Here is a 23,199-nt window from a genome sequence, read left to right on the forward strand (position 1 = left end):
GAGGAGAAGAGAAGAAAGAGTTTTGAATTGTGCAGGACAATGAGTTCAAATACACCTTAATTCACTCAGAAATGAACCGAAATTATATAATGATTGTGACATAATTAACTCAGTAATGAATCAAAATTACAGAATAATTACGACACAATTAACTTAGTTTGAAAACAATCACACGAACAAGACTGAATCATGAACAAAAATATATCGAAAATCAATTTTTGATCAGATAATATCATCAACATAGAAAAAATTCAACAACAATAACGACAATATGTATAAGAAGAAGATTATGATAACGAAAATGATGATAATCATGATGATGATGGAGGAGGAGAAAAAAAAAAGAAGAAAAAGAAGAAATTCAAATGAGAAAAGAATGATGAGGTGATGGTAGAAAGAAGAAGAAGAAGTGCATAAATTTAAAATATTTTATTGAACTTAATTATAATTATAACTTGGATGTAAAATTTTATTGATTATTTATGTCCTATTATTAAACTACTCTTCCACCTTAGCTCATGACAACAATAAAGAAGTCTCGTAACCCACAAATTCAGTCCAACAGAATACATAAATTCAATTATAATTTTAGTCTTTATTATCTTATTTTTTTTTAATCTTATTTTTAGTTACTCTTATCTTTCATAGGATAATACTTTATATATATTTAATTTTACGCTCATAATTTTCAATACAATTCAATCAATCAATAAAAATTATTTTTTTTTCTTATTCTTTCACAATGTTATCACTTATGAAAAATTCAATACTATTAACAATTATAACAATGGTTATATTATGGAGGATAAGACTTAATAAAGAGTATAAATGATTTTTTCGTAATGAAAATAAAAATAACAAATACAAATACAATAGAATTTTACATTTTTGCAAATGCAATACAAAATTTTTAAAAACATTTAGCTACAATTTTAATTTTTCATTAGGCTTCATTATTTGTCAATAACTATTTTTTAGAGTTTAATTAAAGAACCAATTTTTTTAACTAATATTAGCTGATTTTTTTTGAAAGTGATATTTTTTATCTTAAAGTTTTATATCATAAAGTTTAAATTATAAATTATTCAAAAAATAAAAAATTCTATAAGTCAAACGCTAATAAATTTGAATTTAATATTAATTAATTAAAAATTAGTTCCAATTTCCAAATACGAATTCATTTTCTTATAAGAGACTTTTAATATGCAAAAATTAATTATATTAACATATACAAGAAATGGTTTTCCGATATTTTTCTATTTTGTTTTTTTTCCCTCTCTGACACACTACACACTTTCTCTCACCTCCCACTTTTGAAGTTGAAAGTTGAAACCTTTCTCTCTCTCCGTCCCAACCCAACCCAACACACACTCAGAAATCAGAATATCTTCTTCTTCTTCTTCTTCCTCCAAACCTCATCAACTTGATCATCTACTCTCTCACTTTCTCACTCAGTAAATTCCTTCGTACTTTCACTTCTCTCTCTCTCTCTCTCTCTCTCTCGTTCACAATTTTAATTTTGTTTTAAAATAGAAAAGGAGGAAAAAAATGTTGGTATTTTTTTTAACTTCTGTTGTAAGTTGCTTTTGATCTTCTTTTTCTCTTTCTTTTTTTATTTAATGTTTATTATCTTATCTCACTTCTCTTTCCTTTCCTCTTTTAGATGAACTGCACCGAAAGCTCAGCTTCTCACTGAAGCAAAAGCCTTGAACTTGTTTGAAAATAACAAAAGGGGTGAAGGGGGCATGCCTACTTTTTAGGGTATAGGAGAAGGAAGAAGAAGAACAACAACGACATCATTGATTCTTTTCAGGTTCATCTCAGAAGAGGGGAAAGAAAAAAAAAACTATTTTTTATTTGTTGTTATTATATATTTTTGCCTCCCTTTTTTGTTATTGGTGGCTTTAGACGAAAGGAGCTCAAGTTTGAAGAAGCTTTGTACTTTGTGGGGCTCTAGATGCCTTTTTTTGTTGTTCCTGATGTTGAATTTCATATATAACTCAGAAGAATTGGGGTTTGGTTCTTTATTTTGTTGATGATGTTCATGTAGAAAGGAGAGGATTCTGGGAGGTTGGTTTTTGTCTTGAATTTTGTATTTTGAAAGTAAAGTCTTTTTCTTTTTATACTTTGATTTTCATTGTTTGATTATTATGTGGGTAATGATTGAAATGAGGAATTGGGGTGTATAGTTTTGTAAGGTTGCAGCATGAGTTTCAGAGAAGAATCGGTTCCGGAAAGCACTGAGTCAAAATCAGTGAAGCAAAATGGGTTCATAACAGATACTCAGTTAACAATCGATGAGAGCCTTTTGGTTGATCCAAAACTTCTGTTTATAGGGTCCAAGATTGGTGAGGGAGCTCATGGTAAAGTCTATGAAGGAAGGTTAGTGGCAACAAAAACCCTTTTGAATTTTGATGTTAATTGTATTTCATGCCTTAAGTATTTAGTTTTGAATAATGTTTAGTTGTGATTTATGAATTATATGATAGGATACTTTGGCGCCTTTTAATCCATGTAGCTGATTCTATGTAATGGGGCAAGTATGTAAGACCCTGATCCTGCAGTTGTGGGATGCATGTCTACAATTTAGTTTTTCATAATTAATTAATTTTATTTCTCATATGGATCATTTTATTTAAAAAAAAATTGGATGATTAAGTGGTTGGTTTAATCAGTGAATATCTAACGTCACAAATTTCAATAACAATGTTGGGATTTTCCCTGTTCACTGCTTTGACTTATATAGGATCAACTATAAAATATGACCATGTCTATGGTATTGAGTTTACCTAAGAACAATTGACTTCAAACTCTTGATTTTTTGTTTTTAAGTTCCAATGAAAGGTCAAAATTGAACTGCTCATGGAGTACCATTCCAACTGTTATAGCTATTTGTATGTGTATCAAGTTATGTAGGTGTGGATTTAATGATTTTTCAGGTATGGAGAGAGAATTGTTGCAATCAAAGTTTTAAATCGTGGGAGCACTTCTGAAGAAAGAGCTGCCCTTGAAAATCGGTTTGCTCGGGAAGTTAATATGATGTCTCGTGTCCATCATGAGAATCTTGTTAAGGTGAGTTCTATTGTAGCTATTATAATTTCTCTGTGTATTGATCTGTTGTATTACATCTTATGTGATAATGAGAAGTTATGTTATATTCTTTCGCTCTGGTACTAGTATGAGTGATGATTTCCACTCTTTAGAAGATAATGCTGTCACTGATTGTTTTTTTCTTTTTATTTTTCTTTTGTGGTTGCAGTTTATTGGAGCTTGTAAGGATCCTTTGATGGTGATCGTTACAGAATTATTGCCTGGGATGTCACTGAGGAAATACTTAACAAGTATCCGTCCGAAGTTACTAGACCTTCATGTTGCTATAAACTTTGCCCTTGATATTGCTCGGGCCATGGATTGGCTACATGCCAACGGGATCATACATAGAGATCTGAAGCCTGGTACTATTTTGCGTAATTTGATTAATATCATTATTTGTGATTTGGTTTATTGAAATTAGATGTCTGTCATGGATGTGTGGCCTTAGTATCCTTAGGTATTTCGGGTCTTATTTTGCTTCATTGTGAATTTGGTAGTATTAAATGTTACGAAACAGGAAAGTCTACTGTTTAATCATAGATTAAAATTTAATGATAGTGATTTTATGTATTAATGCTACAGTGCAAAATATAGGTATATGTGATGTATTGAAGCCATGTTGTGTTAGTGTGGTTCTCTTCAACTTTGTTTTTGAAACTTTGACAATGCAGACAATCTGTTGCTTACGGCAAATCAGAAGTCTGTTAAACTTGCAGATTTTGGTCTCGCAAGAGAAGAATCCGTGACTGAAATGATGACAGCAGAAACCGGAACTTACCGATGGATGGCACCAGAGGTATGTTGTAATCTTGGAAGTGCTGATAAGGCTAGCTCTTCTTTTGGTGTTTAGCACCTTTGTTTATTGCATCACCATTATAATTTACTCAATCCAATGCTACCGTGTCACATGTTGACGTCCTGTTTATTCAAATTTCTTCTAATGAAATGACATTGCTCAAAAGCATTTCAAGGTATTTTAATCACTGAACAGATAAAAACCACACATTTAAGACCCTTTAGGGAGCTAAATTTTGATTGTTAAAACTATGCTGTTGATTTTTTAGCCGTTTTGGAGTTTTTCTCTTATAGATAGTTCTTACTTTATTTTGCCTGCTCCTTTTTGCAGTTGTATAGTACCGTGACATTGCGCCAGGGAGAGAAAAAGCACTACAACAACAAGGTTGATGTGTATAGCTTTGGTATTGTTTTGTGGGAGCTACTAACAAACCGCATGCCTTTCGAAGGGATGTCGAATTTACAGGCTGCTTATGCTGCTGCATTTAAGGTATTAAATTTGAAATATGGAGTTGTAGTTGATTGTTTCCCCTTACCTTATTCATGTAGTTCTCTACTCCAACATTTCTAATATATGCTGATGTTGAAAGATAAAGGTAAGAGAGTAATTTTGATAGTCTCTCAACCAATTAGGAATCATCGTGTATATGATTTTTGAAGTAATTATTGCCGGAGTCACATATTTTGAATAACGTGACAATATATGATTGGATTAAAAGGGGAGCCTGGTGCACAAGCATCCTGCGTTAACGGAAGGTCCGGAAGGGTGGCACCCAAAAGGTGTAACGTAGGCAGTCTAACCTGATAATTATATTAGTGATCGGTTCCACGGCTTGAACCCTTAACCTTGAGGTCACATGGAGACAATATATGATTGGATTGACGGTGTAAAATCCTTACACATGATATATTAAATGCTTGATTGAAATATATGTATTGGCTAATCTTGATATGGTTTGTGTTTGAGGTTGCAGCAAGAGAGGCCTAGCATGCCTGAAGATATATCCCCGGATCTCGCCTTCATCATACAATCATGCTGGGTTGAAGATCCTAACCTGAGACCGAGTTTTAGTCAGATCATTCGCATGCTCAATGCATTTCTCTTCATGCTTTCGCCACCGTCTCCTCCCATGCAAGAGCCTGATGAAATCGAGCCTGAGGAAGCGACGACAAGTAATGGTACCATTACTCAGTATTCCGCCCGGAACAGAGGGAAGTTCGCTTTTATTCGCCATTTGTTTTCTTCAAAGAGGACCAAAAACTAACATCAAGTGATAACCTTTTTTTTTTTCCCCTCCCCCCCCCCCCCCCCCCCTTATAATCTCCCTTTTGGTGTAGATGAAAACTGAAAAAAGTTGCAATGGTATTATGGTATATAATTTTAGTGCATTTATATGAGTAACCATCTAAGGTGACAACTAGAAAGAATGTAACATGCTCCACAAAATAGAATAGAATGTTGTTCATAGACTTTTTTTTGGAAAGAGTAAGAAGAAAGAAATAGAATTGTTTAAAACACTTTTTTTTGAACATTTGCTTTGTTTTGATAAATATGATTAATTATTGTGTAATGATTAACAGTAAATCAGTTATTAATTTTTTTTAAGGGACTAATGTCTTTGTCATTGGATGGTGCATGGCTTGTATTTTTCTACTCATTTGTGGACGTTAGCTGAAGACATCACTTTGAAAATGATATGAAATTGTTAGAATGTTATTTTTCAAACAAAAATTTGGTAAGGAAAAAAAAAGGGGTTTGTTCAAATGTAATATTCTTTCATTCATTCCCTAGGAAAATTTTCAGAGTAGTTTTTAAGATAATTTATGTTGTTGACCATTAGATTTAAATAATCTTATAGTTTACGCCAGAAAGAGTAACATGTCAATATGTATTTTAATTTGTCAATATTTTTTCATTAATATATGCGAATATCCTACAGTTATGGTGGAAGTTTGGTATCATGATTTTTTTCAACGGGTCTAAACTATATAAACTTCAATCTGAAATAAGATAAGTAGTAGAAGGTAGGTGTTTGAAGTTAAAGCTTTGTTTGTATGTCTTCAACTTTATTTATAAATAAATAACTATGTTACGTATACACTAAAATTAGTTGCTAAAATTAATCACTAATATAAAATATATATTAGAATATAAATACGCATTAAAAATAAATTAAATCACACATAATTTTTTACAAATAAATTAGTGGTTAATTTTAGTACCTAGTTTTGGTGTATAAATAGTATTTTTCACAAATAAAAGCATATTGATATGCATGTGTTTGCCTACCAAGATGATTGTAGATTTTATTTTATAATATTACTAAGCACAAAAAAAAAAAAATTTACAAGAAAAAATATTATTAGGGACAAAGACATTGCCATGCCAACACATTCTTATTTATTAAAAAGTACATAATGAGTTGTAATTGATACAAAATTTATTGGGAATTTAATAGATGAGTAAGGTTTAAAGTTTTTTCAAAATAAAAAATTAAGCATAAAAAACTAAGCATGCTAATTAAGATGTATATTTTCTTAACATAGGGCCAACTTAATATTTTCACATCGTAAATATGATAATAATTAATTTATAATTTAACCTATTGAAAAGGCCTGATCATTTTAAACATGTATATTAAGAAAGTATAGGAAACAATGACAATTATGAACAAGGTGAATAATAGATTAAAAAAAAATAAAATTATAATTAAAAATTAGATTGTTAATTAATTATTTAATTTTAAATTTGTAAAATTTGAAAAATTAGAATTAGCAATTAAACTTATTCACACTACCTACGGTTACTTCTAATCTCATCATAACCTCTCAATCTTTGATTTTCTTCTTGCCGCCATAGCCTCACCTGCGCTGTTGCAATCCCCTCCCCTCGCCGACCGTGCCAACGCCACCGTGGGCTCCCGCCGACACCATCGAAACCTCAAATTGTGTCGTTGTTCCTCGATAACTGTGGTGGATCCTTCCGCAACCGCCTCGTATGTCCCCCTTTTTGCTGCACCCGCCGACACCGTCGTAGTCTCACCATGAATAGCAACACCTGCATTTCCCTCATGTAATCGTGGTAAAGAAATTTTTACTGCACCATCCTCATTAATCATTGATGATTCTATTCTTTCAGCTAGCAAGTGCGTTGTACTAGGGACAACAATTCAAGTAGGTAATGAATTAAAGTTTTATTTTGGATACGGATGTTTAGTTTCATACAAAATCGAATGGTTGTTGTTGGTGCAGATGGTTATTTTAATGAATAATCGGATAGTTATTTTATTAGATTCGGTTTAAGTGTAAATAGTTAATGAATGCGGGATGTTCAGTTCTCTAGGAAGCTGGATGTTTATTTTAAGTGTTACGTGGATGGTTGTTTTGTGTACAGGAGAGGCAAAATCCATTCACTCAACTAAATACATTTCATGAACACTCATTTGAAAGTTAAAAACCTGGCCATCAACTAACCTATTGAAGTAGCGAGTGGGCAGAGTGCGACACCGGTGATGTGTCTACCATGCCAACCAGCGACAAAAGCAAGAAGGAATATGGTAACAAGTATCTCCGGTGAGTGGGTGAGCGTCGCGCAGTGATGGTGGATGGTGAGCCAAGCAGCGCGTCAAGGGAGAGCACAGAGCCGACCTTCTTTCCCGTGGTGGTTAAAATCGACGCCGAGGTTAGTTTCTGGAGAGAAAGAGAGATGCACGGGGAACAACGGATGCGCGACGGAGAGGCGGAGCCCGTCTGTGATATTGGCTGCCGGCGAGGGGGAGAGATGTGCAGGAGAGGGGGCTACTTGCTGAGCGGTGACGGCTTGATGATCCCAGGGGTGAGGATAATGGCCGGTGAGGGTGCGATTGACACCGGTAAAGTGGGATGATTGATGAAGGTGGGGTGGCAGAGGGTTTGGAGAGAAGAAACAGTTTGAGTAAATTGGTTTGGTAAGTTAGGGTTTGATATGGTTAAATTTTTTGAATAATTGAGTGGCTTTTTTGATTTGGATCTATGAAGCACGAACACTTCGCTGAGTTGCCGTATCCGTGTGTCGGACACATTTCGGATATGACACTCACCGACACTCGTCCGACATGCGTGTTTGCTGTGTCCGACCGTGTCTTAATAAAAAATAAAAAATTCTTTTCCGGACATGCTTGAACACACTTAAATACCATCTCATGTCAGCGTGTCGAGTCTTATTCTTAACATATATTCTTGAAATAAACTTAGATATAGTATATATTTTATTTATTAGAAAAAAATATTTTAAATACTTGATATAATTAAAATAAGACATTAAAAATAATTAAAAAATAATTTATATTTTAATATCAATAAAATATCAAAATATCATTACGATTTATCCAAAAGATACTTTATATTTTATATATATGCGTATCCTTGTGTCTTATAAAATTTTAAAATTTGCGTGTCGGCGTATCTCGTGTCGTATTGCGTGTCTGTGCATCATAGATTGAATAATTTAGGGAGTATATTTTTTATTTTTTACTTGTATTAGACCAAACTCTTAGCTAATTATTTAGATTGTTCAAATTATCTACCTAACGAAATTGATAAAATGCTGTACTTAACGTTTTGTAAATGGCAATTGCCAAGTGATATAATTCACCTTGTTATACAGTTTTGTTGACTAGTGTAGTAGCAACGCTTTAAAACTATTTGAGTGATACCAAATTAGTTTTTAAAAAATTTTGATGGATATATTAATTTTTAATAACTTTTAATTATTAAATAGTTTTTAATATTTTATTCTGTTAGAAAAAATAATTTTTCATGTCAAAGTTCTTCCCTACATGAGGCATTAATATACAAATTTTAAAACCTTTCGTGTTTTCTTTTTCAAGTAAAAAATGAAATTAATTTAACTTTTTGTTTTTAATTTTTAATTGATGAATTTTATCTTTAAAAAAGAAATGATAAGATTTGAAAAATAAAAGCATCGGGAAGGGTGCTAACTTTACCAATTTATAAAAATGTTAACCTTTTTTTATCAATTGATATTGATAAGTATGATATTTTTACATAATATTTTTTATGTGACTTTGAAAATAGGTATAAATATTCACAATTAATTTGTTTAGCATCGTTCACGCACATAACAACAATACAATACAATTTCAGTATGATTTTTTCAAAACAATTTTGTCACGCACTACGAGTCAATTTAAATTTTTAGAATCTGTCAAGATATTGTTATGCACACCATTAGAATTTTTTATAACTCTTAAAATGCTTTATTACATACTAAATTATCTCGTCATTTTATTAGTGAGATATCACTCTAGACATTCAAATAAGAAAAACTATTATATTTAAAATTGGTCTATATCATTACGGACATCGAGCCGGAACCAAATGATGAAAAAGTTTGTCGTGATTGTATAAATCTCTGACAAACTATTTCAAGAAAATTTACGAATACAAAAGATGATAAATACTGTAAATAAAGATTAAGCGACAATTAATATATGAATCCGTATTCTGACAGCATCTTTTACTGTGTTCAGAATTTCTCTAAACGGTATTATTGTCTAATTTCTATAAGGATAAATATATGAAATCATCAATCAAAAAATAAATAATTTAATTAGTTTATAATTATTTTTAATTAATTTTATTTATTTTTAATTTATAATATTTGATATTAATTGCTTCTCACCCCAAATTAAAATTTTAAATGATACGTTGGAAAAATAGGAACGGAAATCACGAAACTCTGCTTCTAATAATTCTAATTCTTAGTATATAAAAAAATTATAAAATATATAAAAGAATATTTATTTAGTATGAAAAAGAAACATTCTGATATTTATATTAGTAGAAAAAACATCTTAATACTTAGCATAAACACTATTTATGTAAAAATTTTAGATTCATCCAAAAAGATATTTGACTAATTTTTAACTTATATCCTCTTAGTTCCCTAATATTGTTATTGCTATAATCATTTAACAAAGATATCCGGTCAACCTACTTGTCCATACAAATTTCATTATTTAAGTAACAATGTTATATAAAATAAAAAGTATAATATTAAACGCATGTACATCACATAACACAAGTAACAATACTGACAAACCAGTGAAAATCGTAGGGATCGAAAAATCAAAATTAATAAAGGCATCTGCTTTCAAATTCATTTTTGGAGGAGAAGCAATAAATTATTGGCCATTGCTAGGGTGCTGAAACAGTTTTTTTTCTTCTGGTGCTGAAAGCATGTGGCACTTCATAATAGAGGACACGTGCCTTTATTGTCGCTAAAGTGGCAGACAGTTCCTGCGCCAAAACTGATGGTGATTAGTTGATGATGGTTGCCCAAATTTTGGGTTAGATGATAATGATGGGAGTTAAATTAATGGGCCTTTTTTTGGATATCCAGGAAGTTTGTGAAGTTCACCTTTAAGTGTGGCTGTTTTTTTTATGTATTATTGAAGCCAAAAAAAGTGAGCATAATATTTGACACAAATATCCGTTTTTGTTTAACGTTTTGGACCATGAAGAATATTTTTGGGCAGACAACTGAAATTGGATAACGAAAAGACTCTTATGGTAATAATAAAGGAATAAAATATGAAACCCAAGAAAATAGATAATAACAATAATAATAGTTATAATATTTCAGAGGTCTCTTCTCTTTTTTTAAAATTTAATTATATGTATGGTTGTTGTCCTAACGTCTTCGTTCTACTAAAGTCTCTAGCGTTTTAAAATCGTCTAAATTTCGTCCTGCCGTCAAACATGTTAACGGATCTGTAATGGCAGGAAAACATTGAATCAATTTTAAAACGTTAGAAAATTAAGTAAGACGAATAAAACGTTAAAGACAACTTTGGGACTTACCCCAACATTGGAGAGAAAAACGACAATTCACTAAAAAAAACAAACATGGAGAGTAACATAAGCATTGACATAAGTACTATTAAAAATATATTCGTAGAGATTGGGATTGGAACTTGGGAGATTAAAGTCAATATTACATATAGTGATTAGAGAGGAAAACTAAAATTATAATTGAGACATAAAATTGTAATAAGTTTAATATTTCTTAAAAATGAAGATACAACAATTAAAATTTTTGAGAAAAAAATTTGAAAGTTTAATAATAATTTTTTAATAATTAAAAATATTTTATTAAGTATTCTCATTTTACATGTATATTTATTTTGAACTAAATAAAATATTAAGTAAGATATAACTATATTTTACACCAAACATATCACAGAAAGTTAATATCTCAATTTCAAGTTCTTCTTCAAATGCAATGCAACAGTTATGGTGAAGCTAGTGAATTGGGTTGGGTGGGATGGGTAATAATCTATGAAGCATGGACACTCGTTCGATATGCGTATTTGTTGTATCCAATCGTGTGTTAATAAATTAAAAAAGAAAATCTTCTCCGGACACGTCTGAACACACCTAAATATCATCACGTGTCAGCGTGTCCAATCTTATTGTTAACATGTATTCTCAAAATAAGTTTAGATATAATATATATTATTATTTATTAAAACCAAAGTTATTTTAAATACTTCGTATAATTAAAATAAAACATTAAAAATAAGTAAAAAATTTAATTTATATTTTAATATGAGTAAGAATCAAAATATCATTACAATTTAATTTTAAAATACTTTATATTTTATATGTATGTGTTTCCCCGTTTCATGTAAGATTGAAAATTTGCGTGTCGGCATGTCTTTGGAAGAGTTTAAAAGCGAAAACAACACAAATAGCCAACACAAGAACAATATGAAAGTACTCACAACACAACATGGCAGCAACTATAAGAAGCAAATATAGCACGTAAAGCAATAACAAGAACACATCAAAAGTTTAAGGTGGAAAACCCCGTGAATGTGAGAGGTCAAAACCACGGGTCGTCCAAACCAATTTCTGCATATAAGCAGCGAAAATATGAAAGCACCAAAGCTCACAAATAAGAAGCAATAAGATGAAATATACCAAAAAAAAAAGATGATGTCGAAGGCAATTTCTCCATCTACGGACCTCCAATTAAAATCTTCACTGTTCAGAATAAAGATCAAGACATCAAGAATCTATATCCCAAATTTCATGTAGATCCAACGGTTAAAGAATGAGAAACTGCTGTTCCAAGTTTGTTACTCTGTCTAAAAAATGAGAAACCTAATTTCTCTCTTGTGAAGGCAATTTCTCTCCATGAAATTCTCCAATGAACATCTCCACCGACCAGAATGAAGAACCAGATGATAGGAACATGCAGTTTAACCTTCAAGCCGATCCAACGGTGAAAATTTGAGAAATTGCCATTTGAAATTTACTGCTTTGCGCAAAAACGAAAATTCTATTTTTCGCCTTCTTTCTCTCTTTAGTGGCTACTATCTTTTTCTCAGACGGCCCCAAAATTTGAGTTAGGGTTGTGGCACAACGAGTGCAAAGAATAACCATCAAAATTATGGAGCGTTATACATATTGTTTAAAAGATGCCTAAGAGATTGAATGTTGATGCAAAATTTGAGAACCATATTCCAAAAAAAATGAGACATTGTTATTTATGAAAATTGTTAATTTGTTTACGAGTATGTAGTTTCCTGGAGTTTGTAAAAAGTGTTATTAGTTGTTAATAAAAAAAATTAGAAGAAACATATGTACTCCCGGGGCCGGATCTATAGGAGGCCGAGTAGTGGATTCGACACCCAAAATTTTAAGAAATTGTATGAGAGACGTGTTTAAAATATAAAAAAAGAATTTATAAATCTAATAATATTATATGTATTATTTTTCATTATGTGAGGGATTTATGTGTTTAAGTTTTTTAGTCACCAATATTTTTGACTTAACTAATTTAATAATTTAATATCATAGTGTGAAGTCTTTGTTACTTTTTAGATTATTTTTTAACATAATAATTTTTATATTTATGTAAAAAAATCATTCATTTTTCGTATAAATATGTTTAACATATGACCAAGCTTTTTAGTGGGTTGAACAATAAACAACAATGGGTTTCCTTCCGAGCCATACAAGGTCGGAGGATTTTTAGCCTTTTTGATGAATCTTTTCATGACTTTAATAATTTCTTTTTCAAAGTGCAAGCTGTAGAGGGTCATCACCCCTTTTCTGTGGATGATAATTTTTCTCCTCGCTTTCCCTTATACTGGCTGGAGGCCTCCCCTTGTGAGAAATATGGTCTGGATGACCTGGATGAAGTAGAGGCTGCCGTTGTGGGGTTCCTCCGAGAAGTGTGGGGGAGGGCCCCACATTTGGATACTAAAAAGTTTCTCCATGGGTCTCTGGCCTTTATCCAATCACAGCTAGGTAGTTTTCTCTTGTCTGTTAGATTCCCGACTTGGTAACTGATCATTCCGACTAGTTTGATTCTTTAGCTACTGTTTTCGTTTTGAGAAATGGCAAAGACAATTACTCAAGAATCTTTCCAGAGGGTTCAGGAGGCTAAAGCTAAGTCTCGCGCTCGGGCTGGTGGTGCCAGGGTTATCTCTCCTCCTCCTCCTCCTCGGAACATTGGGACTCTTTCCAATCTCATGGTGATTTCTTCTTCAGCTCCCTCTCAGCCGCCCCCCGTCGTCCGACCTTCCCCTGATCCCAACAAGCGCGAGACCTTAGAGTCTGGTTCTTCTGGTGAGGTTAAGGCGGATGCTCTTGCGTTTGTCCGAAAGAATATCTATCCTCATGCTCGTATAGGCATGGATGATATCTCTGGTCGGAGCCACCTTACCACTATGATCGAGGAGAGTCTCAAAGCGGCGGGGGTCTGTGGCAATATATATTCATATGTAAAATGTAATATAACAAAATAAATGTAGTAAAAATAATTAGAAAAATATATAAAAGCATGAACATGTAAATCTAAAAATAAAATTTGTTCTCTAACCAACTTAACATATTTTTTATCATACATAATTTTTTTTTAAAAATAGATATGTTACTGAAATTAATAATACAAATTTAAAATAATAAAAATCAGTTTTATTACTGTATTTTAAATAATTTTTCTTTTTTTTTTAGTTAACAATTTATTAAAAATAAAACAAACTATTTCTATAAAGAATTAAATTTTTTATTATCTTAGAGAAGATACCAATATGGTAATTTAAACAATAAGGTAAAAATATAAATTTTAAATAAAATTATTTAATATTACAAATTTTAAATACAAATGCTATTTGTATAAATATTTAAAAGATAAATATAAATATATGCATAAAATATATAAAACAGATAAATTGGGAGTATTCATAAAAAATAAATAATTATTTTTGTCTTCTTTATTTATTTTAAACATATATTTTACATTTATATCTTCAATATGTATACAATTTGTTTTTGTATTTAAAAATTTGAATATTAACAATTTTTTATTTAGAATATCATTTTTATATTAATTTTTAAACTTATTTAGTGGTCTCTTCTTTAAGATTATACAAAAACTGATTTCTCATAAAAATAATTTTTTTATCAGTAATTAAATAATAACGTACTAATAAATTGTAAAATAAAGAAATAAAAATAGTATAAGAAAGACTTGTACAAATATTGATTTTTATCATCTTAAATTTTTGTTATTAATTTTAACAATTTATATTTCTTTTAATTATTTATGTATGATAACAGATATATTTACTTGTCCAGATTACAAATTTTAAAAATATATTTGTACATTCCTCATTTTACATTCAAACATATTTACAGAAAAATATAATCATCGTTAATTGTTCTTTAAAAATTTGTTGTAAACAAAATTAGTTTTTCGTAACACTGGCATGCTAATGTTGGAAAAAATCTACGGTTAAAGAAGAAAATTATTAAATAGCGTCCCATTTTATGTTAACCGAAATAATTAATTAACTATAGACCTTTTGCTGTGGGTTACGTGAACTCGGTTGGGCGACTGACACACGCAACTGAACTCCGTCTTCACTTCAGGTCGAATCAGCGTCCATCACATGCCTGTAGCAACGACTATCACCGAGGTGAGCGATAGACACCAGAGAAGTGAACGCAGGTCTCCTCGTGAATTACATTTTTGTTATTACTTTTGTAGGTGCAGTATTTTTCGTGAATTACTTTTGTAGGTGCAGTATTTTTTGACTCAAAATGACCAAACCACAATCAGGGTACAGCCAACCTTGTCGTGTGACCGCACCTTTTGGGGTAACATTATTTGGCGTTAATTGCATCCACTGAGATCTGGTTTGTTATAAATTTTTTGTGCCCATACATGAGCCTGATGAAATTTTTTGGATTGTAATTGGAGGTCACTATTGCACTCTTTATGTCAAAGTCATCGTATGGGATGATGTGAATGTTCATCTGTAGATACAAATTGTATATGAAATGCAATTCCATATTCAGTAACTACACTTGTACTTGCCGATGAAAACTACTCCACGTGATTGAAGTAACCTCCCCAAGAATAACTAGTTTTAATATCACATATGTTAACAACCCATAGACATGGAAAACATTAGCGAATGAAATACTTACTATATCGTACCCTGGACCAAAATTTAACCATTTATAAAGCTTGTAATCAGAAGTCGCGGTTGAATGTTCACTGCCTACGTTGCTTCAGTAAAACCTTTAAACATTTTCACTTATCACCGCTTGCACTAAAACTGAAATAGAACATGCCTGCTTTTTTTTGGTCTTCAATAGAACACGCCTGGTTAATGACATTTGAAAGTAACTTACGATAACCGTATACTGTCAAATAACAAGATTGGCATAGTAAATGCTAGTTGACCTGCCAGTATATGAAAGACTATCAAATGTTATGTTACGCCTTACTATTCCTAGTCCTACTATTGGATTCATTCATCTCATCTTAATCCTCAATGATATATCAAAGAGACCTATCTAAAAAAATTACATATGGACGAGTCTTAATTAATTTACGCCGACCCATTACTAATTCCTGTATTCACTTCGTTACTCTCCTGTTAATCTTTCAATGGTTTCGTCACGTGTTAATTGCACTTCATGCAATCATGAAAAGAAGGCTAATACACACACTTCATGTAAGGAATGTCCGCAAATAGGAAAAACTTCCCTGCAATAACTTCCCATATGAAACAAATAACTACTGATCCACATTCCAACATTATCAATGCTTGAAATTACTTTTCATTGCCACTAAAGTAAGCATTCTTCTTACCCATCCTATACTATACTCAACCATAGATAGGAACTAACACTACAAATAACAAAGACCATAAACCACTTCTATTATGACAGGAAACAGAATTGTCTAAGGAACACCAAATTCGACAACTAATTATGCTGCGAAGCTCGAACCCAATCTTGAACTGAGATAAGTTACATCAGTCATCAGCTGCATATTTAAAAGTAAACAGAATTAGTCAATTCCGGTTTGAACATCTATTTTAAGTTGCCATCAGAACATGAGTGCAGAAGTAAGTTACTTGACTACGAGTAGGAAACAAAAACCACATACCTGTGCTATTACTTCATCGGTGTTACGTATCATGTTTGTCTCCCATTCCATAGTCTCCTTATGTCCAGTTGCAGCAGCAATTTCATGTTGTAAACTAATCTTCGAACCTGATGCCTCCAACCAAACTGGTGCACACAAATTATTGGGTCCAGTAACACCCTTCTTGCCTTGTTCGAATCGGACCTGCACGCCACCCAACAGAATGAGGCCATTATAAGAAAACAAAAACACACAATTTTTTAAAAATAAAACGATACTTGCTACAGTCAACAGGTGTATGACGTGTTCTCACCCTTTCCGTCGGCGAAGACCCCTCCGATCCTAAATTTGTAGCCTCAAAATCTTTGCTCTCTCCAGCCTTGGAAACAAAGGATTGGTCGGCATTGCAATGTCGTTTTGTGTGACCCATTTTGCGGCAACGGGTGCAGCGCCTTTTGCGTCCGCCCTGCCTCCTCACACGAGGGGCACCCTTAGTCTTCGCAACAACAGGGTCGTGTAAGTCAACCATATCAACAGCTTTCCTCTGACCCCCACTTTCAGGGCCTCTATCTAGTTCTTGACACAGCGCATGGAGACCGTTAAGCGCCTGTGTGAAACATAAAGGGCTCCTGGCTCCAACATATAGCATCCACTGTGCGGCTGCATGAAGTGCACCATGGCGCAACAAGAAACCAACTTCACTACCAACTTCCGTGATCTCACCATACTTATCCAACGACTTTGCATCCTTTCGCCATCTCTTCAGAACCAGGCTCTCAGGAATTCGAGTCAAGTGCTCATGCTTCATTACAAAAAACATATGTCTACAAGGTATTCCCTTTTGCCTCCAAAAATTGCATGCGCACTCCATTTTCCTTGAAACCCTATCGTACAACACAATCACCTCTCTACCTGGGTCACCATATTCCTCCAACGTGTACACCATTGTAGTTGAGCGTCTTATCTTGGCTACAAAATTAACTGCACCGACACCCACTATTTCCTTCTTCGCGTCGACGAATATCTCCCGTGTGTATGCATCTGCAGCATACCTCTCAAGAGGATCCAAACAAGTTGTCTTTACCGGCGTCCCATGGAGTGACCTAAATTGTGCAACTAATTCGTTATTTCGGTACTCTCGCAGGACCAACTCCAAATTTTTAACCATATCAAGGAGACTGTGCCTAGACTTAAGAAAATTCTTCACGTACGCGTTAATGCCTTCACACCGGGACGTTGTCCGAAACCCTGCACAGAACTTGTCCTGTAGATATGCATTAGCCCACATCATCCTCTTCTGAAAAGTTTCTTTGGCCCAAAAACTGTTTTGCAACCCATACTCTTCAATAGCATCATCCCACTCAGCCTCAAATTCATCTATTTCCATCTCTGAATACAGCCACCGGGTGAAACATTGCCGCAGTCCCTCTTCCCTCACATTAGCGGTTACATTCTTCTCCATATGCCAAGCACACAATCGATGCGTTGCCTCCGGAAACACAGACTTCACTGCAGCTTTCATTGAATCACACCCATCCGTGACGACAACCGACGGCTTCTTGTTACACATGACTTCCAACAAATTTTCCAACAACCACTTATAAGACCCAACGCTTTCATCTAACACCACGCCAAACCCAAATATTGTCGTCTGCTTATGGTTATTCACACCAGAAAAGATCACCAGCGGTCTTTGATATTTATTTTTCTTGTAGGTCGAATCAAATGCTAGAACATCCCCAAAGTATTGGTAATCAACTCTACTGCCACCATCCGCCCAAAACATATTGGCTAGCATATTATCCTTAGTAAGATTATACCTAGCCATCGACATCGGATCTGCCCCCGCTTTCCCCTCCAAGTATACAACAGCGGCGTTAGCGTCCCCATCAATAATCTTTGCACGCTTAGCCTTGTTAATATAATTGTAAGCATCCTTCTTAGTGAAGCCCATTAGAGAATAGCCACCAGACTGTCCGGCCATATACCCCAGAATCTTAGACGTCGGAACACCATGAGCCTGCATACCAGATATTTGTGCCTTAGCGGAACAAGTTATTTCTCTAAAATTCGTCATCATATGAACCATATATGCCGGAGTTAAATCGTGGTTATGATCCAATACAATTTTCCTCACCCTCCATATCCCACTGACCACATCAAGGTAGACTGACAACTTTGCCTCACAATTTGTCCGGGTTTCTGGTCTATGACTTCTCTGCCTATCTAGCCTATCATAGTGACGACGTTCTCTCAGGCCCGCTCTATTACAAAAAAATCTACGACGAATAACCCTTCCACTGTCATCTTTTCCCGAGTCACCCTTTCGAATACCAAAACCAAAACATTTGCCTAACCTCCTGTAAAATTCATATGCTGCTTCATCGCTACGGAATGCCTTGTTCATTATATCTTCCTTATTCAACTGCAATAGATCTCCATACTCACCGGCTTCTTCATTCGACAATTCATTTCCACTCTCAGCCATTCAAAATTTTCAGCAAATTTTCGGGTTCACTACATTCAACAAAGATTACCCTGGAAGAATATTTGCATCAAGATAAATAATACAAGTAACTGCTCAGTAACACAGCAACAACAAATCCACTCACCAATCTAATTCATTAATTACGAAAATACAATACTGCAATCCCATAATAGGATATTTCATAAACAGTTACTCATCAACATGCAGCAAAAATATCTGACATCACAAACTACTCATCAACTTAGTCTAAACAATATTACAATCAACCATGCAGCAACAATAACAACTACTTTTTATTTCTAAAAATTTTTCTCAACCATGATTACTTCAGAAAAATATTTTACATCACAAATTATATGAATTACCAACAAATCCCCATAAAACTTACAAATAAAGAAAAATTGGTATCAACTACATATATTTATTTTTCATCACATCCTGAAAAATAAGTAGAAGATGAAAACTTACAATTTGGATGGCAAAAAAAACGACTCTGATTCTTCAATTTCGTCTTCTCTTCTCTGTCTTCCTATATTCTCATCTTATTTTGGGATTGGATGAACTGCTGAAACTTGAAACCTGAAAGAAGGGTTTAAGAAAGCGGTGTCTTGAGGCAATGGACTTTCAGCGGTAACAACCATTATCTTCAATGTACAAAATTAAACTGTTCTATCAGAAAAAATTACCGGAATAAATGCTTTGGACACGAATCAGCGCAGCTCTTGGTCGTTTCCCTTTGTTCCCTTCAATTTTTTTGCCCTTTCACTGTGTATGGCCGTCACCCTTCCCCTTCCTTAAACTTGTTACAGTGTGGGTTACCCTAACTCTTCCGAAGTTCCAATACCTTCATCACATATTATTATTATTATTATTATTATTATTGTTATTATTATTATTATTGTTGAGACTAAGCCCAGACAGGAATACAAAATTTTACTTCAACGAAAAACACAGCTTCAAAAAAAGATTTTGGGCTTCAAATCAAATTGGCCCAAATACTTAACCACATTAATTAACATAATCTACTACCTAAATTATTAACCACTTTGACAACTTAAAGCCTGTTGTCTCTCTGCTTCCGTCAGATATGTCTTCTCTTGGGGAACATTAACACACGCGTCCGATAATCATGCATTCCACCTTGTTTCAGCATGAGAAGAAAATTCTTCATCTCATCACCGTAGCACTCCCCTAAATTATTTATGTCTTTACAATCAAAACGCGTTACTCCGATATAGTGATAATATAGACGGAGAAGACATGTCGAACTCAATCGAACTCTCTTATGCGATCGAAGTCACGGAGCAATAGTAAATATTTTTAACGGACTCTACTGTTAGATTTATTATAGAATAAGATCGTCCCAAATAATAACATAATGTAAATTTTAAACTGTAGATCATGATCGGAATTTTTATTTGTACTTAGTCTTCATTTTATATATAATCAATTACACTATATGTCTATTAACAATTACATAGTCATACAGAATATATTTTAAACTATAAAATATATATAAATTAAAATAGATATAATTATTTTGTTAGTCTATGTAATTTTACAAAATTTTTAATTAAGTTTTTATATTTTTTTTCTTTTAATTAGGTCTATGTACTAATTTTTTTAATTAGATCCTTCTTAGTAGTAATTGGTTTAATTTTATAAGGATCCAACTAAAAAAAATTTGGTGTAAGAATCCAAATAAAAAACAATATAAGAACCAAATTAAAAAAATTAGTGTAAGAATTTAATTAAAAAAAATAAGAACTTAATTAAAAATTTTACAAAATTATAGAAAAAATTTTACAAAATTATAAGGACCAATAGAATAATTAAACTATTAAAATATATATATATATATATATATATATATATATATATATATATATATATATATATATATATATATATATATATATGATTAGTTTGATAATTAATTTTGATGTATATATAATATTTTTTATATATATTATATAAAAAGAATTGAAAAAGGGGATCAAAAAGTTGGGAAGACAGTGGCAAGTGGTGGGTTGAATCCATATTGAAACACAAATTATGCCAGACATCTCTCCACTCAACCAAAACCCAAACTGTCAGGAGCCATATACCATACTTTTTGGCATTTTCCGGTCTTAGAATATCTCAATCAATATTAATTTAATTTGATTATGTTATTCATGAATTAACTTATAAATATAAAATTGTTTTATTTTTTTATGAGTGATTAATTTTTATGTTTTTATAATATAGTGTTATATATAAAAGAATGTTATGTATAAATGATTGATTTTGTGAATTATATATAATGATTACACTAAAATAAAAATATGTATTTTAAATTTATTGTAAACTCATAGTTTATATTTCTTTTATGTTTAATAATTACTTGATATAATTATAAAAATCTGAAAAAATAGTTTAACAATAATGGTATAATTTTAAGTTCTTTTCAAAACATTTGAAAAAAGAGTTTAACAATAATTTTGATACTTAAGTAAAATATTTGGGACAGTGTTGAAAGTTGATAATTTATTGTAAGAAAAATATGAGAAAATAAAGGAAAGGCCAACATGCATACACATCGCGATCATGCTTATTCTGTAAACGGATAAGATCCCTACAGGCTACAATATCACTAAATCTCAGAAGGTAAAGTCACGTAACCTTTTTTGGCATGAAAAATTGAAAGGCAACTATTATACATTGATACTAATTTCAATTTGTCTTGAAGAGAATTTAGCATTTAACATTATAAAATGTCATCAGCACCTACTCCATTACCATTTTAATACAATAATAATATGAACTGTATATAGAGTTGGCTTACCTTCAACTTCAACATGTATAGCTTACCATACATAACACGACACATGATTAATAGCAACAATGCTTTTTATTTGTTTTTCAAAGGATAAGGTGCCTGTGTTTTGCTGTCTCTTTTCGATAATGTTAATAATACAAAAAAAAATTAAAATTTACTTTATTTAGTATTTATTAATTATCACAATAATTAAAAAATATTAAATAAGATAAATAATGACTATTTTTGACTAATTTTTTTGTTATCAAACATTTCTGTTTATTTTTAAGAGAAATGTTAAGGGGCCAGCAATTTTTGAAATTTATAGTCATCAAATAGCCATCAATGAGGTTTTTAGTGGTGTGAGATTAGTGTGAAATTTTATCTAATGGCTCACTCTTTTTTGCTGGTTACATGTTGGCCAGAATTTGATAAAATTGCTGGCCCTCTAGACTTTTCCTATTTTTAATTTCCCTTCTTAATTGGTAGGGATGTTCGCGGTGCGGTTTGGTTCGGATTTAAGGAAAAAAGTCATCCGATCGGAACGCTTAATTTATGTGCGGTGCGGTTTGAATTGAATGAACTTTTTTTAGAAATTCGATCCGATCTGATCCGATTACAAGCGGTTTGGATCGGTTTGTATTTGTGGTTTTTTAAATAAAAAAATTAAATACATATAACAAGTCTCAACATCAAATTTTAAATAATCAACAATGACATATCAAGTCTTAACAATATCTTAAAAAGCCAACGATAACATAACAATAGAACTAAAATCTTAACACATGAATAATAGGTTAATTAAAATAAATAAATAAATATCTTAACACAATATCTTAACACAACATAGGTTAATTAAAATAAATAAATAAATAACATTTTGAACATAAAATATTTATTAAATAATAATAATACATGAATAATAGAAAAATGTATAACAAATTGAACATGTTATAAGTATAATTGTAAATATAATAATAAAATAATAATATTATAGTATATTGTGCGGTTTGGATTGGATTGGATCGGTTATGAAAAGTATATTCGAAATCCGATCTAATCCAGCAGTTTGCAAAAAATAGAATCAAATCAAATCCGAAAGAATAATTTAGATTGGATGAGCGGTTTAATTTAGATCGGTTTGGATTTAAACACCCCTAAAGAATAATATTGTAAGTGATATTACCAGGAGAACAAGCAAAATCAGTCATTTGGTTCATGAAGCTAAGAGCATCATTAAAATTATTATCAAGACAAGAACCATAGATCAAGATGTTGAAGGTGGTGGTATTTGGGGTTATACCGAGATTAAGAGAATCGTTGAAGACTTGTTTGGAGAGATGAATGGAGTGGAAGGGATGACGGTGGCGGCGGACGAGGGAGGAGAGGAGGGAGTGGCAGGTGAGGAGGTTGGGTTTAATGCGGAGGCGCTTCATCTTGTTGAAGAGCTGGAAGGCGAGGTCGGGGTGGTCGGAGAGGGCGTAGGCGGAGAGGGAGGTGTCGAGAAGTGGCTGCAGGAGGTGCGGGCGGCGGAGGAGGAGCTGGTGGAGGGAGTGGCAGGGGTGG

At 32.4% G+C, this 23,199-nt stretch overlaps 2 protein-coding genes across 14 annotated transcripts; one reads left to right on the plus strand and one right to left on the minus strand.

Moving 5' to 3' along the window:
• The first annotated feature begins 1,218 nt into the window (after positions 1 to 1,218).
• LOC112797182 (serine/threonine-protein kinase STY13) lies at positions 1,219 to 5,502 on the plus strand. Of its 13 annotated transcripts, none has more exons than XM_072235923.1 (8): positions 1,219 to 1,466; positions 1,664 to 2,070; positions 2,190 to 2,382; positions 2,940 to 3,072; positions 3,260 to 3,455; positions 3,765 to 3,889; positions 4,220 to 4,378; positions 4,863 to 5,502. In XM_072235923.1, the coding sequence occupies exons 3-8, from the start codon at positions 2,207 to 2,209 to the stop codon at positions 5,151 to 5,153; spliced, it is 1,080 nt and encodes a 359-aa protein (XP_072092024.1). In that variant the 5' UTR covers positions 1,219 to 1,466; positions 1,664 to 2,070; positions 2,190 to 2,206; the 3' UTR covers positions 5,154 to 5,502. The 13 variants fall into 13 exon arrangements, with proteins under 13 accessions (XP_072092024.1, XP_072092027.1, XP_025695773.1 ...); XM_072235926.1 differs by having other exon boundaries at positions 1,219 to 1,454; positions 4,856 to 5,502; XM_025839988.3 differs by having other exon boundaries at positions 1,219 to 1,454.
• A 10,428-nt stretch (positions 5,503 to 15,930) lies between these two features.
• On the minus strand, positions 15,931 to 20,005 carry LOC112797183 (protein FAR1-RELATED SEQUENCE 5). The gene is made up of 5 exons (XM_025839992.3): positions 19,520 to 20,005; positions 19,302 to 19,412; positions 16,659 to 18,883; positions 16,367 to 16,549; positions 15,931 to 16,243 (listed from the first exon to the last, which is right to left on the minus strand). Exons 3-5 carry the CDS (start codon positions 18,831 to 18,833, stop codon positions 16,187 to 16,189), a joined length of 2,415 nt encoding a protein of 804 aa, XP_025695777.1. The 5' UTR covers positions 18,834 to 18,883; positions 19,302 to 19,412; positions 19,520 to 20,005; the 3' UTR covers positions 15,931 to 16,186.
• Positions 20,006 to 23,199: the final 3,194 nt, after the last annotated feature.

The sequence above is a fragment of the Arachis hypogaea genome, chromosome 4 (genome assembly GCF_003086295.3).
Source record: "Arachis hypogaea cultivar Tifrunner chromosome 4, arahy.Tifrunner.gnm2.J5K5, whole genome shotgun sequence".
Classification (NCBI taxonomy): Eukaryota; Viridiplantae; Streptophyta; class Magnoliopsida; order Fabales; family Fabaceae; genus Arachis; species Arachis hypogaea.

Bases quoted from the DNA above. Each gene is read 5' to 3' on its own strand.
- LOC112797182 (XM_072235923.1), top strand. From the start codon at position 2,207: ATGAGTTTCAGAGAAGAATCGGTTCCGGAAAGCACTGAGTCAAAATCA. The intron at 3,073-3,259 runs GTGAGTTCTATT...TTGTGGTTGCAG, and splicing joins ATCATGAGAATCTTGTTAAG to TTTATTGGAGCTTGTAAGGA. The intron at 3,890-4,219 runs GTATGTTGTAAT...TCCTTTTTGCAG, and splicing joins ACCGATGGATGGCACCAGAG to TTGTATAGTACCGTGACATT.
- LOC112797183 (XM_025839992.3), bottom strand. From the start codon at position 18,833: ATGGCTGAGAGTGGAAATGAATTGTCGAATGAAGAAGCCGGTGAGTAT. The intron at 16,550-16,658 runs GTGAGAACACGT...GGTGGCGTGCAG, and splicing joins GGTCTTCGCCGACGGAAAGG to GTCCGATTCGAACAAGGCAA. The intron at 16,244-16,366 runs GTATGTGGTTTT...TTAAATATGCAG, and splicing joins CCGATGAAGTAATAGCACAG to CTGATGACTGATGTAACTTA.